This window comes from Elgaria multicarinata, chromosome 1 (genome assembly GCF_023053635.1).
Source record: "Elgaria multicarinata webbii isolate HBS135686 ecotype San Diego chromosome 1, rElgMul1.1.pri, whole genome shotgun sequence".
Lineage (NCBI taxonomy): Eukaryota > Metazoa > Chordata > Lepidosauria > Squamata > Anguidae > Elgaria > Elgaria multicarinata.
In genome coordinates this window covers 171,827,379-171,842,904 of record NC_086171.1, presented here as the reverse complement: position 1 = coordinate 171,842,904, position 15,526 = coordinate 171,827,379, and the positions used below count along the sequence as shown (strand labels likewise).

Here is a 15,526-nt window from a genome sequence, read left to right as displayed (position 1 = left end):
TGTTGACATGAAGATGGTGGGGAAACCTATAATACTAAACACACACACGTGCAAAAAACCATTCATCTTTATGGAAGGGTTTGTCTGGATTTAAATAACTGGGAATTAAGAGATAAGGCCCATGTAGGTCTCCAATAAACTAACAGCCATATTCTGAGTATAATTACTCAGAAGTCTCACTGTGTTCAATGGGACTTACTCCCATGCACCCATGTGTAGATTTGCAACGTTAAGGTCTCAGAGGGAATCAAAAATCCTACAGAAAAGAAGGAGTATACAGCTGGTTCTCAGCACTGAACTGCTTGAAGTGTTGGCATTCAGTTCTAGCCAGCAGTTACAAAATAAAACTGCAAATGAATTGATAAAGGAATAGCCAACATTCAGTATGAGTGGTGAGGAAGGAGGGTGCACCTCCATGAGCAACTGTTTGCACCTATGAAGCATGCACTCATTTTGAGAAAATGGTGGCTTTAGGGCAGTCCTTCTCCTCCTGGTGTCCTACAGATGTATCACTGATCATTTCCAGTACTTTTTTTTTTGACAGCTTGATAGCCAATGATGAGGAATGATGGGAATTGCAGTCCAGAAACAACATCTCATGGGCCACATGTTCCCCATTCCCGGTATAGGGACATTCAGTGAGCCTCAAAGCTGGGTTGGAAACCGAATCCAGGTTTTCGTAGTCTTCCCCAAGCAAACTACCCACAGTGCCACATTGGCTCAAATCAGCCCCAAGCAGCTCCTTACATCAGCCTTCTCTGACCTGGTGCTCTCCAGGTGTGTTAGACCACAATTCCCAGAATTTTAGCTGGCTGGGGGCTTCTGGGAGTTGTAAGAAGAGCCATACTGGGTAAAACCAAGGGTCCATCTAGTCCAGCACTCTGTTCACACGGTGACCAACCAAGTGTTGACCTGGAACCCACAAGCAGGACATGGTGCAATAGCACCCTCTCACCCATGTTCACCATCAACTTGTCTAGTGTATGTATAGGCTTACTGCCTCTGATACTGGAGGTAGCACCTAGGCATCAGGACTAGTAACCATTGATAGCCTTTTCCTCCAGGAATTTGTCCAACCCCCTTTTAAAGCCATCCAAATTGGTGGCCACCACTACATCCTGTGGTAGCAATGTCGTGTCATAGTCCAACACATCTGGGAGGCATCAGGTTGAGAAAGGCTCCCACACTAGAGGCCTTCAAGAGGCAGCTGGACAACCCTCTGTCAGGGATGCTTTAGGGTGGATTCCTGCATTGAGCAGGGGGTTGGACTCGATGGCCTTGTAGGCCCCTTCCAACTCTGCTATTCTATGATTCTATGATTCTATATGGTGAGCTGGAAACCATGACATTTTACCAACTTGCTTAACAATAAACTGTGGTTAAAAAGAGATTCCTGGAAGCGATATTAAGCGCAGGCACTTGGGAAAGCTCTTGTTGTGTTCAAACACTAGCGAAATGCATTGAAATCAGGACGGGAATGGATTCTAACAGCATATTCACCTCTAAGGCTCAAACATACTCCATTTCTCACTTTTCAGGAGAAATGAGAGCCTTTAGGCACATGGCTGAATTTGCCAGAGACCAAATTGAATCTTTTGTTAAGAACATTATGAACAGACAGAAATCACTACTGCTCAAAAAGAAAAAAAGAAAAAGAAAGAAGAAGCAAAAGCCAAAAGTTCACACCTTGTGACAGGTAGTTAAGGTTTTCAATTCCCACCGAAACTGCATTTGCCACCTTTAATGAACAGGGTTACATGATTTTCGAGTGCTCCAGTGCCAGGCTTCAAAGGGTAATTTAAGTGTAGTGAAAAAGAAATTGACTCAGCTGCAAAAGAATGACAGTTTCAGTCTGCCATAAACTCCTTAAAGGCCATAATGTGTGTTGGCCTTTCTCTGCTGGCAAGTGTGTGTTACGCTCCCCTGCGAACTGTTCAGTCATGGTAAAAGGTGGCTCGCCTCAGTTGTTTGATATATGTACATAGATCTATGCACAGGTGGATACATTTGAGCAGAGGTGCAGGATTCAAAATGACAACTCTGCATTGTCAATACTTGCTGGTGTATTGTTCTGTTCAGTATCATCCTTGATCTGTGCAACCATGTACACAAGAAACGTATACAGAACACAATCCTGTACTTTACGACTGCGTCACAGCAACGTTTATTGCCATTGATCCACCCCCCCACACATAATCCAGGGATCTTGAGTGGTAGAGCAACTGCTTTGCATGTAGAAAGTCCCAGGTTTGATCCCCAGCCTCTCCAGGTAGGGCTGGAAAAATTCCTGCCTGAAACCCTGGGGGGGAGGGCACTGCTGCCAAACAGTGTCGACAACACCGGGACAGATGGACCAATGGTCTGGCTCAGTATAAGGCAGCTTCCTATGATCCTATATTAAGGGCAGAAAATCCAGCTCATCCTGAAAATGGCTCACTTCACAATAACTGGTGTAGCCTTTTCCTCAGTGACGCAGAACCTCCGGCCCCGGAGCCAAATCCCAGCACCCGGGGTTACACCATTGGCCATACCCCTTCCCTCAGCCCCACACCCTTCTCTCAGCCCCAGCCCTTTTTCCTGGCCCCACCTCCTTTCCCAGACCTCACCCCTTTCCCCACCAAACACTGACCCTTTCGGTGATTTCCTAGCTTTTGTGCAGTTTTTTGCCCATTCTAAAATGTTGGAATGCTTCCCTTAAGGCTTAGTTACTAGGGGCAAGAACTTTGGGCTAAAATAGCCTGGTATTTTTTTATATTTCTGGCCCTGCGCCTTTGGCCCTGCCCACCACTGGAATTCGGCCCCTGAGAGCTCCTTTGAAATAGAATTTGGCCCTTGGGTTGAAAGAGGTTCAACAGCCCTGCTTTATCTCCTCAAAATGGCTGTCCTTCTGCCTGGCCATAACCACAGTGCCTGGGGTGCAGCATCGCAGTCAGGCCATTCACTTTACGGTGAGGCCCTTCTATACATCTATGAACAGCTTGTTCTTTTCCAGGGCCTTGCATGCAGCTCCACCCTTGCTTTTATTGGAGGAGTAGCATGCAGGGCACTGGAGAAGAAAAAAAGTCTGGCTATTCTTGAGGAAAGGCAGAGAATGGCCTGAACATGGAGTAAACAGCCTAGCAACATGGCTGTATGCTCACTTTTAGCAGCAGAACTGGGGCTAGGTGTGGTGGGAGTCCAGTGAGGGAGGTGAGAACTATACTAGGGGTGTGCACGGACCCCCCGCTCCGCCCCGCGGGCCTATCCAAAAATTTCGGATCGGCCCACTCCGCGCCGCTCTGCCCATACTCCGCTCCTCTTCGCCGCGGAGCTCCGGCTCCGAATCGGAGCTCCGCAGTGGAGGGGAGTGGTGCCAGGAAAGGCCGGGAGAGGAGGGCAGGGGGTGTTTACCGGGCCCTGCCGCTGTCGCTGCCTGTGCGGCGACGGCGCAGAGCCCGGTAAGGGACCAAGGGGGAGGGGGGCCTTACCTGCCTCCATCCGCGGTCCGTCGGCTTCTTCAATTGAGCCCGTGGTTCAACCAGGAAGTCTGGGCCGCAAGTGCAGCCCAGACTTCCTGGTTGAACTGCGCGCTCAATTGAAGAAGCCGACGGACCGCGGACGGAGGCAGGTAAGGGAGAGGAGGGGGGGTTTACCGGGCCCTGCCGCTGTCGCTGCATGGGCGACAGCGACAGCGGCAGGGCCCGGTAAACCCCACTTACCTTTCCGGCGGAGCTCCAGATTGAGGCAAAGGATCACGCCTCTTCGCCATGCTCCGCCGGCCCCCCAATCCTCTTCGCCTCTGCCTTAAGGGGAGGCAAAGCAACCTGCTCCACTTCTAATTCGCCGGTCCGATTAGAAGCGGAGCACATCCCTCAACTATACTGCCAACTTTAAGGATACTCCATCTCAGTATGCTGGGCTATGCATCCAGGGCAGTTTTGTAAGACAAGTTCTCAATTAAGGACAATCAATTGAACAATGTTTAGCCTGGAGAAGAGAAGATTGAGGGGAGACATGATAGCACTCTTCAAATACTTGAAAGGTTGTCACACAGAGAAGGGCCAGGATCTCTTCTCGGTCATCCCAGAGTGCAGGACATGGAATAATGGGCTCAAGTTACAGGAAGCCAGATTCTGACTGGACATCAGGAAAAAACTTCCTGACTGTTAGAGTAGTACAACAATAGAACCAGTTACCTAGGGAGGTTGTGGGCTCTCCCACACTAGAGGCATTCAAGAGGCAGCTGGACAACCATCTGTCAGGGATGCTTTAGGGTGGATTCCTGCATTGAGCAGGGGGTTGGACTAGATGGCTTTATAGGCCCCTTCCAACTCTACTATTCTATCATTCTATGACAAAATGGCCTTGATTGGTCAATAAGATCACATGACTTGTCGTATCTTGTCCCACTTCAGCAGGAAGCAAATTCTGACGAACATGACGGCTGACTGACAACCTAATCTCAGAGGTGGAGCCATGTGATGACTTCCACACCATCAATGTTCAGTATTCATGTGGTAATGTGGCAGTCTTTCCCCAACCTGGTGCCCTCCAGATGTGCTGGACTACCACTCCCAGCTTGCCCTGTGTTGGCTGGGGGGTGTTGGGATTCGTAGTCCAACACATTTGGAGAGCATGGGAATCTGTGAAAAGTGCCCTTGTATATACCACATTGGAAACAACTTGACAGGACCTTTGAAGCATGGAGAGTGAAAGTCACCTGACGGTTCATCTCTCTAAATGGTTTAATCAGCACTGAGCCAACACTTTGGATGTAATATTTTGTGCTCATTTGTTGGCTTTTAGGTAAATAGAAACATATAACTTTCAATAGCATTTCTCTGGCACCGCCGACTGTTTACATTATTTACACAGTGAATACCTTTCTAGAAAGTTCTGGCAATACTTCGTCGTGACAAATTTAAGCCTGGTCTACATAAGAATAAAATAGCAGAATGGACCCTCTGAGTTGGTAGACTGTAGTGTACCAATTAGACTGTAGGGAGGGGAGGGGACACTCTCCCAAGTGTCAACACCCTCTTCCGTGTTAGTCAAAAAATACAACATAGGAGATAAATGTTCTGGCCCAGCTGGTTCCTTGCATGCTAGTTTTCTACATGAAGGAAGTTGTTGTTGTTGTTATTTTTAAAAAGAGAGAGTAAGGGATCATTTAGAAACGTAAAACCTACCTGAAGTTCTACAGTCCATTCTGCCACTTCATTCTCTCCTCATTCTGCTTCATGTAGAGATAGGGTGGCAACATGTGCATCACCCCTAAGGAGGAAACGCATCACTAAAAATCAGAAAACAAAGGAAGACAAACATCTGGATGAAACATGCATGTCCTAATTTATATGTATAGATGCAAATTTAGACAGAATTGTTATCACTTTAAAAAAATAGATCTCACCATAGCAGGGAAGACGGTGAACCTCACCATAGCAAGGAAGACGGAAGACCTGCATAGTTGCTCAGTCATGCACAGGCGAGGCTCGTGGCTCCCATGTCAGTGGGGCAGTGAATCTGCTCTGGGTTTTGGTCAGAACCAGCCAGAACTCTAAAGGAACAGATTCACTGCCCTATAGACATTGGAGCCACCAGCTTCCACACGTCATGCACATAAGAGGTTGCTTTCTATTGATTCAGACCAGTGGTGCAGCTCCTAGTCTGGGACCTTACAGCCCAGGACACCCTCAAATGAGTACTCACAGAATGGCAGGTAGTGAGAATAGCAGCAAACAGGCCTGAGAGGTGACAACCTGGACCATCATGGGTGTCCTGGGACTAACGATGGTTGCCCCAGCATCCTTTCTTCTTTTTAAAAAACCACTTTTTATAGTCAGGAGGCAGTTGGCTGGACCAAGGCAGGATCTACAATACTGCTTTAAAACAGATAGAATGGTATTGACAATGGTTGGAGCCCAGGACAAACTCAAGATACAGCGTTCAAAGTGTTATGTCCTGCTTGGTGTAGATCTGGCCCAGGTTACAGATACTCATTTTATTATTTTTACTTTAAGCGTGTTTTTGCTTTTCTTAGAAGTAAATGGCAGTAACAAACCCCATTTTATTTTTGTTGTCACAACGGTGATATGATTTAAGCAAGTTTAAAATGCAAAACTGTACATGCTCAGAGTATTTCTTTTTCTAAAGAGTGGGGTGTTACGCCCCTGCCGATTTCATTCCACAAGTGAGATCTGCCACTTGCCCAACGGAGATTCCTCATTTTTGGGAGCGACTGGAAATGAGTGGAAACATTCATTTCTGGAATGGGCAGGTCAGCAGAGAGCTTTGCTGAAATGTCCTGATCCAGAAATGAGCATATCCCCTTGTTTTGGGGCTTCTTATAGGAAGCATGAAATCTCCATTGCACAAGCAGAGAGTTCCGCTTGCACAACAGAATGGACAAGAGGGAACATTTCCCCAATAGTCCTGTTGGATTCTACTCAGGGTTGGCAAAACCTTTTTTTAAAAAAAAATCCATGAGGAACATAGAAGCAGTTGTAAAGCAAGGAATGGCGGTGCAGGTAGGGAGAGAGGAGAAATGGTAATGTGTGCTTCATAAGTGAAGTAATGCACATGACTGTCTCAAGCAAGGACCCTGAAAGACCATGATGGAATTACTGGCTCTGTGAACCATGCTGGCTCTGGAATTACCTAGCTACACCACTGATTCAGACTACTGGTCCACATAGCCTAGTTTGTCTGATAGCAGCTCTCAGGTCTTTCTGAATCCCAGCTTTGCTAGCTGAGATCCTTTAACCGACAATGCCGATGATTGAGCCCAGAAACCTTTTTAAGTGAAACCCATGCTCTACTGCTAGCTACAGACCCTCCTCATGTTTACTTGGACATTAAGCCCCAGTGAATTAAGTGGGGCTATCCCCTAAGGAAATGTGCATAGAATTGAAGTCTACAATTTCAAATCATTTGAAAGGGGCATCTGCCTCATAGGAATGTGGGAAGTCATCTTATACTGAGTCAGACCCTTGGTCCATCTAGTCTGTCGACACTGACTGGCAGTGTCTCTTCCGGATTTCAGGCAGGAGTTTTTCCTGCGCTACCTGGAGATGCTGCATGCATGCAAAGCAGGTGCCCTATCACACTGAGCTACAGCTCTTCCACGGCCTCTTTTCTTTATCTTTACTGTTACTATCTCTGATAGATTGGGGAAAGTTGGGTAATCAATTCAAACAAACAATTTACAGCGTACATAAAGAGTAAAGTGTTATTCAACCATTGGTTTGTAATTCACAATGAAGGACAACCGGGTGTAACTAATTTTGAAAATTACTTTCTGAAAATTGAACAACTTCAGAGGGCTAAAGATAAAATGCTCTTAGTAATTAGGTCATAGCTCAAGACAATATTTATTATATGACAGCCCACTAATTTATTTCTAGCATGTTAAGCTCTAGAAATTGGCTTCCAAATAGACCCCCCCCTTGATTGGATAATGCTGGTGAAAAGGGGGGAAGGTTCAAATTTCAATCCTACCCTTTAATTTGAAGTGGCCTTTGCTCTTTTAATTACCCAAAAGACTGGTGTTAAGCAAATAGCATCTCTCTGGAATCTGCTACCTGAAGTTACTGTATGTTTCATTTCATTCTTTGGAGATCACTGAATGATGAAACAGGCTGGACAACGGCCAGAGCACCAGTGGTGTAAGATTCAATGTGAGGCTGATCGAACACATGTTGCAGCATGTAACTGCACCTACGATGTGACAGTGACAGCTGCAAAGGCTTATTTCGCTGCTGCCATTGCATCCTCAAAAAACTGTCTAGCACAACCTTTCATGGTGGCACAGGGATTATTATCATTTACTCCAGCAAATCTGATGCTGTGACTGTTGGAGGCCTGCTGGACGATTTTGCAAGGCATTTTGAGGACAAAACTACTTGCCTTCATATTGACCTTAACCCTGCTATTGGAACAGGTCAAATGGGGTGTCCATTGCACCATCTTGCCCAGTTTTGTCAGATAAATTTCATCTTCTGCAGTCTTTGGACAAGACACTTGCAGCAGTTTGACCCACCACATGTCTTTTTAATTCTTACCCATCTTAGCTGATTTGAGCTAGCCAAGAGCGTTTGACTGATGTGGTGGTCCATGCTGCCCTTAAGGAGACAAAGGTATGACTATTCCTGACAAAAGTCCTCCCTGGATCTAGAGGTTTATAATGAATACCCATCCAGTGCCAAATACTCCCAGCAAAGTACTTGAGAGCATGGTAGCAACTGAACTACAGGTGTTCTGTGAAGATGGTCTTTATCTAGACGCATTCCAGTCTGGTTTCTGGCCCATTTATGGGATGAAATTAGCTTGATCACCCTAATGGATAGATAATCTTTATCAGAAGGGTGGGTCAGAGGGAATGTAACTCTGCTACTCTTACTTGATCTTTCAGTGGCTTTTGATACCATTGAACATGATATCCTTCTGGATTGACTTTGTGGACTGGGGGCACTGTTTTACAGTGGTTCCACTCCTATCTACAGGGCAGGTGCCAGAAAATTTCCTGGGGGGACGGTATGTAGATCCCATGGAAATCTTGCTTTGGAGTGCTCAAGGTATCACATTGCCTTGAATGCTGTTTAATAACTACATGAAGCTACTGGGTGCAGTCATTAGGTAATTTGGGACGAGATCCTATCAGTATGCTGATGACAACCTTCTCTATTTTTCCAATACATACGAATTTGGAGAGGCTATGCATGACATAGATCAGTAGTGGAATGCAGTGATGGGCTGAATAAGAGCTGAATTATAAGATGAAAATGAATCCCAATAAAATGGAGTGATTGTAGGTGAGTGGTTCTCAGTAGGGATGTGCTCCGCTTCTAATCGGACCGGAGAAGCAGTAGCGGAGCGGGGGGCTTCGCCTGCCCTTAAGGTGGAGGCGAAGAAGATTGGGGGGCCGGCGGAGCGTGGCGAAGAGGATCGAGGTGAAGGCGGATCCTTCGCCTCAATCCGGAGCTCCGCCGGAAAGGTAAGTGGGGTTTACCGGGCCCTGCCGCTGTCGCTGTCGCCCATGCGGCGACGGCAGCAGGGCCCGGTAATGCCCCCCGCCCTCCTCTCCCTTACCTGCCTCCGTCCGCGGTCCGTCAGCGTCTCCAATTGAGCCCGTGGTTCCAGCAGGAAGTCTGGGCCGCACTTGCGGCCCAGACTTCCTGGTGGAACCATGGGTTCAATTGAAGACGGTGACGGACCGCGGACGGAGGCAGGTAAGGCCCCCTCCCCCTTGGTCCCTTACCAGGCTCTGCCGCCGTCGCCGCATGGGCGGCAATGGCGGCAGGGCCTGGTAACCCCCCCGCCCTCCTCTCCCTTACCTGCCTCCATCCGCGGTCCGTCAGCGTCTCCAATTGAGCCCGTGGTTCCAGCAGGAGGTCTGGGCCGCACTTGCGGCCCAGACTTCCTGGTGGAACCACGGGCTCAATTGAAGACAGCGACGGACCACGGATGGAGGCAGGTAAGGCCCCCCTCCTCCTTACCGGGCTCTGCCGCCGTCGCCGCATGGGCGGCGATGGCGGCAGGGCCCGGTAACCCCCCCTATGGGGGGGGACCGGAGCTCCGATCCGGATCCGGAGCTCCGAGCGGAGCGGAGTGGGCACAGGCGGAGTGGGGGCGGGGCGGAGCGGGCCAATCCGAAAATGGCGGATCTTAAAGTGAAGCGGAGTGGGGGGTCCGTGCACACCCCTAGTTCTCAGGTCCATGAATTAAGAGAATTACCAGCTCTAGATGGAGATCCACTCCTCCTGGAGAAACAAGTATGCAATTTAGGCATTCTAAATCCCTAAATTGTGAACCGCCCAGAGAGCTTTGGCTGTGGGGCAGTATATAAATGTAATAAAATAAATAAATAAATAAATTCTCCTGGATCCATTGCTGTCATTGGAGGCCCAAGGTTGGTACACCGACTGTGTCCATTCCTGCACAGGGATAGCCTGGCCACTGTGTTTCATCCATTGATAATCCTGAGATTGGATTACTCTGATGTGCCCTTAGGGCTGGTTAGGAACCTGCAATTACTGCAGAATGAAGCAGCATGATTACTGACTGGGGTGCCTACCACACACATTTTATGCCTGTGCAAAAGTATCTGCAGTGGTTTCCAATCTGCTACCAAACTAGGTTTAAGGTGTTGGCCTTAGCATACAAAACCTTATATGACTTAGGACCAGGTTGCCTCAAGGAACGCCCCCCCCCCCCTCCTCTATCAACCTCTCAGGTCACCTCAATCTTCAGAGGAGGCCCTGTTGCCTGTCGTGTAGGCAACATGGAGACAGATTTTCTCTGTAGAGGCAGGTGCCCTGTGGAATGATTTACGATATGCTAGGCCTCAAAGCTGTCATGTTTCAGGCATTTACCGAAAACGTATCTTTTTACTTTGGCATTCTGCCAGCCATGACCTGTCTTTGAATCAGTCTCTAATATGATACATACTATATTCTTTTGTAAGCAGCTTTGGGATTTCTGCAAATGAAAAGTGGTATAGAAATATTGCTAATAAATAAATACATTTCAGTGTTTGATAATGCCTGTTGCAGATGCACTTTTGACTTCATTTCTCTTTGTTCCAAAAATGGATGGGGAATTATGAATTCCGTTCCTCTCAGGTAGCTCAGAACTGAACACTGACTGAAAGGTAGACAGCATAAAGCAAACATATATAGGCAGATCGCTCCCCCAGTCAACATGCTTCACCTTGTGATCAGTGAGCTCACATGGACACCATGTGAAAGTTAAGCTGCCAAAAGCTGTTTTGAATAAGCCACTGAAATGAACGGCAAAGGCATGAGCAACTGAGAAGCCACGGTGATCATCCAGTGTGAAATGGAGAAGCTGTGAACCAAGCAGATTGTGCTGAAGTGTAATTAGTGGACTAGTGAGGAGGAGCCACACTCAATGCCTCATTCTCCTTATGAATCTTACACATGTGGAATGGACATGTGATGGAATGGGATGCCAAGCATTTATGACAATCTCTGTTTCCATTTTATTTCTGTCAACCATTTTGAAAATGTGTGCTATGTGCATTTATGCTGCTTGGCATCGTTACATCTTCCTGGGTGAAAACAAAATAATTTTAAGGGACATTGACTTCTATAGTGCGCGCACGCGTGCGCACACACACACACACACACCTTTCAGTGTTGTTGTTTCTGATCAATTTGCTTCTTTTGAAAGCTATTGAAGCACTGCAACAAACAATCCATGGACGGAGATAAGAGTGGAAGGACACAATGTGGAATGATGCATCTCTGATAGGGTTTTCTCTTGAAACTTCTGCCCCATGCAGATGTTCAACCTGGGAACAGTGATCACGTGGTGAAGTGGGACAGCCTCTGCATTTTTACTGGAGAGTCTCCATGGAACCTGCACATGTACCACAGAACATGCACAGAGCTTTTATCTGCATGGCTGGACACCCTGCATTTCTAGTCCCTGGGTGGAGAGAACCTGGGGGTGTCTTTACTAACATACTTTTGGAATTTCTAGTTATATTGGTATAGACGTTCTCTGGCTTGCATGCAACCTGATCTTCAGGTTCTTTTTCCCAGAAGTAAATCTTACTGAGTTCATTGATTTACTCTCAAGTAAGTGCATATAAAATTGCAGGCTTTGTAGGGGAAATAGCCCCATGGAAATCGGTGGGGATTACTTCTTACTAAACATACAAAGGCATAAATCCCTTGCATACTTACCAGGAAGGAAGTCGTATTCAACTTTGTGGGAGTAAACATGCATAAGATTGGGCTCCAAGACCTTTATATTTCTTCTTTTAATAATACTCTTTAGAACTAATTCCTTAATTAGTAGGCCAGGGTGTTGTACACAGTACATTAGCATGTGTTTCCTTTTATTGTTTAGCAAACAGTCCAACCCTACGCACAGATCATGCTGCCTTTTCTGCTAAATTTGCTAAGCCCTATCTGAGGGCTAGATTTTGATTCAAATTTAAACCAAGTCTTTAAAATTCACTTGTGTTTGATCATTTTTCATGGATATGGTAAATTAGGGTGACCATATGGAAAGGAGGACCAGGCTCCTGTATCTTTAACAGTTGTATAGAAAACTGAATTTCAGCAGGTGTCATTTTTATGCATGCAGCACCTGGTGGAGTTCCCTCTTCATCACAACAGTAAAAGCTGCAGGAGCCCTGCCCTCTTTTGTATCTGGTCACCCTAATATAGCCCCTGCTGCTTCAACTGTTGTGATGAAGAGGGTGTTTCACCAGATGCTTCATGCATCCAAATGACACCTACTGAAATTCCCTTTTCTATGCATCTGTTAAAGATGCAGGAGCCCTGTCCTCCTTTTCATATGATCACCCTAGGTAAATGGTGGGCTTGCAGCAGCTTCTCCGTCTGCTTCAGACTCCCATTTTTTGCCCACAGATTTACAGTCTAAAAGACATGACACAAAGGGAAAAGGGATTTGGAGGCAAGAGGGGAAAAAGGAAGCTCAGCCCTAGAGTCTTACAGCACAATCCTTTACACGTCTATTCAGAAGTACCACTGAGTTCAATGGGGCTTGCTCCCAGGTGAGCATGCATAGGATTGCAGCCTTAGTTTCAAAGTTCAGCAAGTCATGGAAGTGGATCAAAGCACAATGGAAGACATGCTTCTCTCTCTCTCTCTCTCTCTCTCTCTCTCTCAAAGCCTTAGTAGTCATATAGGTAAAATGGTCCTGGCATACTTTACAAGGCTGTTGTATGTATTGCTGATATACTCTTAATGGGGAAAAAAATTCAAATGCTCAACGGTACTATATAAATTATTTCCTGGGGTTTCAGAATGAAACAACAAAATATGAACTGAAAGAAAATTATTTCCTGGGGTTTCAGAATGAAACAACAAAATATGAACTGAAAGAAAGACACAGGATTCAAAGGAGGGGGGCTTGGAATATATTGCTGTTGAGTCCTAAAATAGATTATCTATTGTCTATTTCATGCCTCTTATCCAATCAAATGCTCATAAAGCACAGAAGTATCTACCGGTTAGAGTGTATAAAGTTTGCTCTATAAAAAGAGAGAGAAAAGAAATGCTCCCTGGAGAGCCTTAATGCAGGTAAAAAGCATCACACATCATTTTAATGTGTTTTGCCACCAGACAACAATAGCATGCAGAGCTGCTGAATTGCACTCTCTGTGTCTCAGTCTGGACATGTTTGTTTTGCAAAGAGGAAGAAGTTGCCTAACCTTTGGGGATATTCCCTCCTCTACCCAGAAACTAGATAAATCTAAGCAAGATTTGCTTTATTCTCTTTGATCCAGAGAAGGATGTGTGTCCAGTTACAATCTAGTAAGAGTTATGACACTGTCTAAATATTTTCCCGAAAACAATTGTTCAGCTCTCACATCTCACAGGGTCAGCAGATGCATTACAGAGTCTGCTATTGAAGGGATATATTAGTGAAACTGCAGAAACATGGGGATAATTGTTGAGAAGCTAAGTTAATACGAATAAGAAAACAAATCAATGTTTTCATTTTTCTTCTTCTTCTTCTTCTAAGGCCAGAGAAAGAGAAACGTGTTATGCAATCCCAACTGTTTGCTTAAACCCCACCCCCAATATAATTCAGCTAACAATCCGCATAACGTGAATCAAGTTCTTCTAGCAGTTGTAACCATAGTTAAGACCACAGGTAACATAATATAACCTCACTAATGACATGATAGAAAGAAAACCACGAGCTAGTATATAACAGCCATCAAACTACACCAGCCTCCCACAAACCCAGTGCCCTTCAAACATGATAGACTACAGCACCCATAATCCCCAGCCAACATGGCTCTTGCTGGCTAGGGATAATGGGAGCTGTAGTCCAGCACATCTGGGAGGCAATGGACAGTGGAAGGCAGGACCACACTTTTCATGCCAAAGGAATACATTCACCTGGGATCAATGAAAGGGCTCTTCAAAATCACCCTTACTATTAATTTTCAAGTTAACATAACCCTTTGTGACATTATCCCCCTCCCCTCATGCTTTAATTCTCCGAGATAAAGTAACCGGTCAAGTATTACACTGGGCTATGAAATCTGCAAAGCTATATATTCATGATGAAATCATCACATCAAATCTAGCCCGACAGAGCCTGGCAACGCACTGAACGGGATGCCGTCGGCACTTGGGACAAAAGAGGCACAGAACACAAATGGTTGTCAAGAAAATAGGGTCAGGCTTACCCCAAAGACCAAAAACGAAGCAACTTCTGCTCTCTGACTCTCCTGCTCAGCTCCTACAGGTCTGCGGGGATTAAAGGCAGGCACAGTGCTAACAATAAACTGAGATTAAAGGGGAGGGATGCAGGAGGCTCCTTTCATGAGATAGTAGCTAGGCAGCTCTTAAAGGGGAGTTGAATGAACACTAGAAGGCACTTCTCTGTGGGTGTCTCTGAAACAGTAATGGGAGTGCCCTTTTGCCCTTCCAGTACACCTGTCATTAGCACCCTCTGAGCCACAGGGCAACAATCATTACTGTACATCTCTGTGTGGATTAGCTGGTCCTTAGAATGGCACAATGCCCAACTTTCACACAAAGCTCATTATTTTGTGGAGCGCCTCTTGTACTTCTGCATGGGTCTGCTTTAGCTCAGCTGCTGTAGCAAGAGCAGTGGGGCAGCTAAAGCCATGCCAGATGCTCCAACTCTGCTGAAACCCCCTTCTGCACAACAAATGAACCAGGTTCTTCCAGTGCTCAATGTTAGCGGCTGCCTAAGGTCCCGTGGGCTGAAGGGCTATTGATGGTGCACCAGAAGTGCTGGGTCAGATAAGCCAGTTCAGAAGCTGATGTCAGATCCCAGCATAAAGGCACAAGTATCATAGGACTGTTATGAACAGTGTCATAAAGAAGATGTTCATAACACATACATGCCAAGGGATGTGAACACCCTGTGGACCACCCCATCTCACACATACATCCTGCTTCAAGTAAACCTATGCAATTTGCAATAAAGGATGCCCCAAATCATTGCAAGAGGTGAGCTAAGAAAGGACAGAGCGGCCAGACAATTGTAGAAACACTTGAAAGATGCCCTGGTGACCAGTGTCAGCCCCGGTGAGTCCCCTCAGACTCATGCTGGTCTAGGTGCTGATGCCCCTGCTCTCTGGGTGGTCATTTGGGGCTTGACCTTGGCCCCAGCTACACTACTGTGTGCAACAGGAGCTTCTCTTCCCCCCCCCCCACTGCAACCCGCTCCACACAGCCTCCAAGTCTGCCCCAGGACCTCTTGCAACCCTCCAGAGCAGATCTGAGAGTCCTGCAAGGGTCTGCTGAGGATGGCAAATTCCACGTACCAGCAGTGCCTGCTCTGAATACAACCCTGAATTGTTACCCCTTCGATTTGGAAGTGCAGCACTCCAATCCCAGATGCAAAAGGATGCTATCCATTGTTGACTCAGTGCTGAAACGCAGTCTGAAAATGCTCAGAGGCAACATTTGTCATTACTCTGCAGATTTCAGAGCCAAATCCCGGTATGTAAAAACCTGGGCTTTACTCCAGACTTGATTTCAGTGGGTTTACTCTAAGCATGACT

General features: G+C 46.4%; 1 protein-coding gene across 1 annotated transcript in view; it reads right to left on the bottom strand.

Annotated features, from left to right (window-relative positions):
- The window catches only part of CAMK1G (calcium/calmodulin dependent protein kinase IG), a 64,233-nt gene extending 49,987 nt beyond the window's left edge, over window positions 1–14,246 (bottom strand). The window contains exons 1-2 of the mRNA XM_063119462.1: window positions 14,177–14,246; window positions 5,169–5,272 (exon numbers count right to left, since the gene is read on the bottom strand). Coding sequence (XP_062975532.1) covers window positions 5,169–5,187 — 19 coding nt within the window. The 5' untranslated portion in view covers window positions 5,188–5,272; window positions 14,177–14,246. The remainder of the gene's footprint in view (window positions 1–5,168; window positions 5,273–14,176) is intronic.
- Window positions 14,247–15,526: the final 1,280 nt, after the last annotated feature.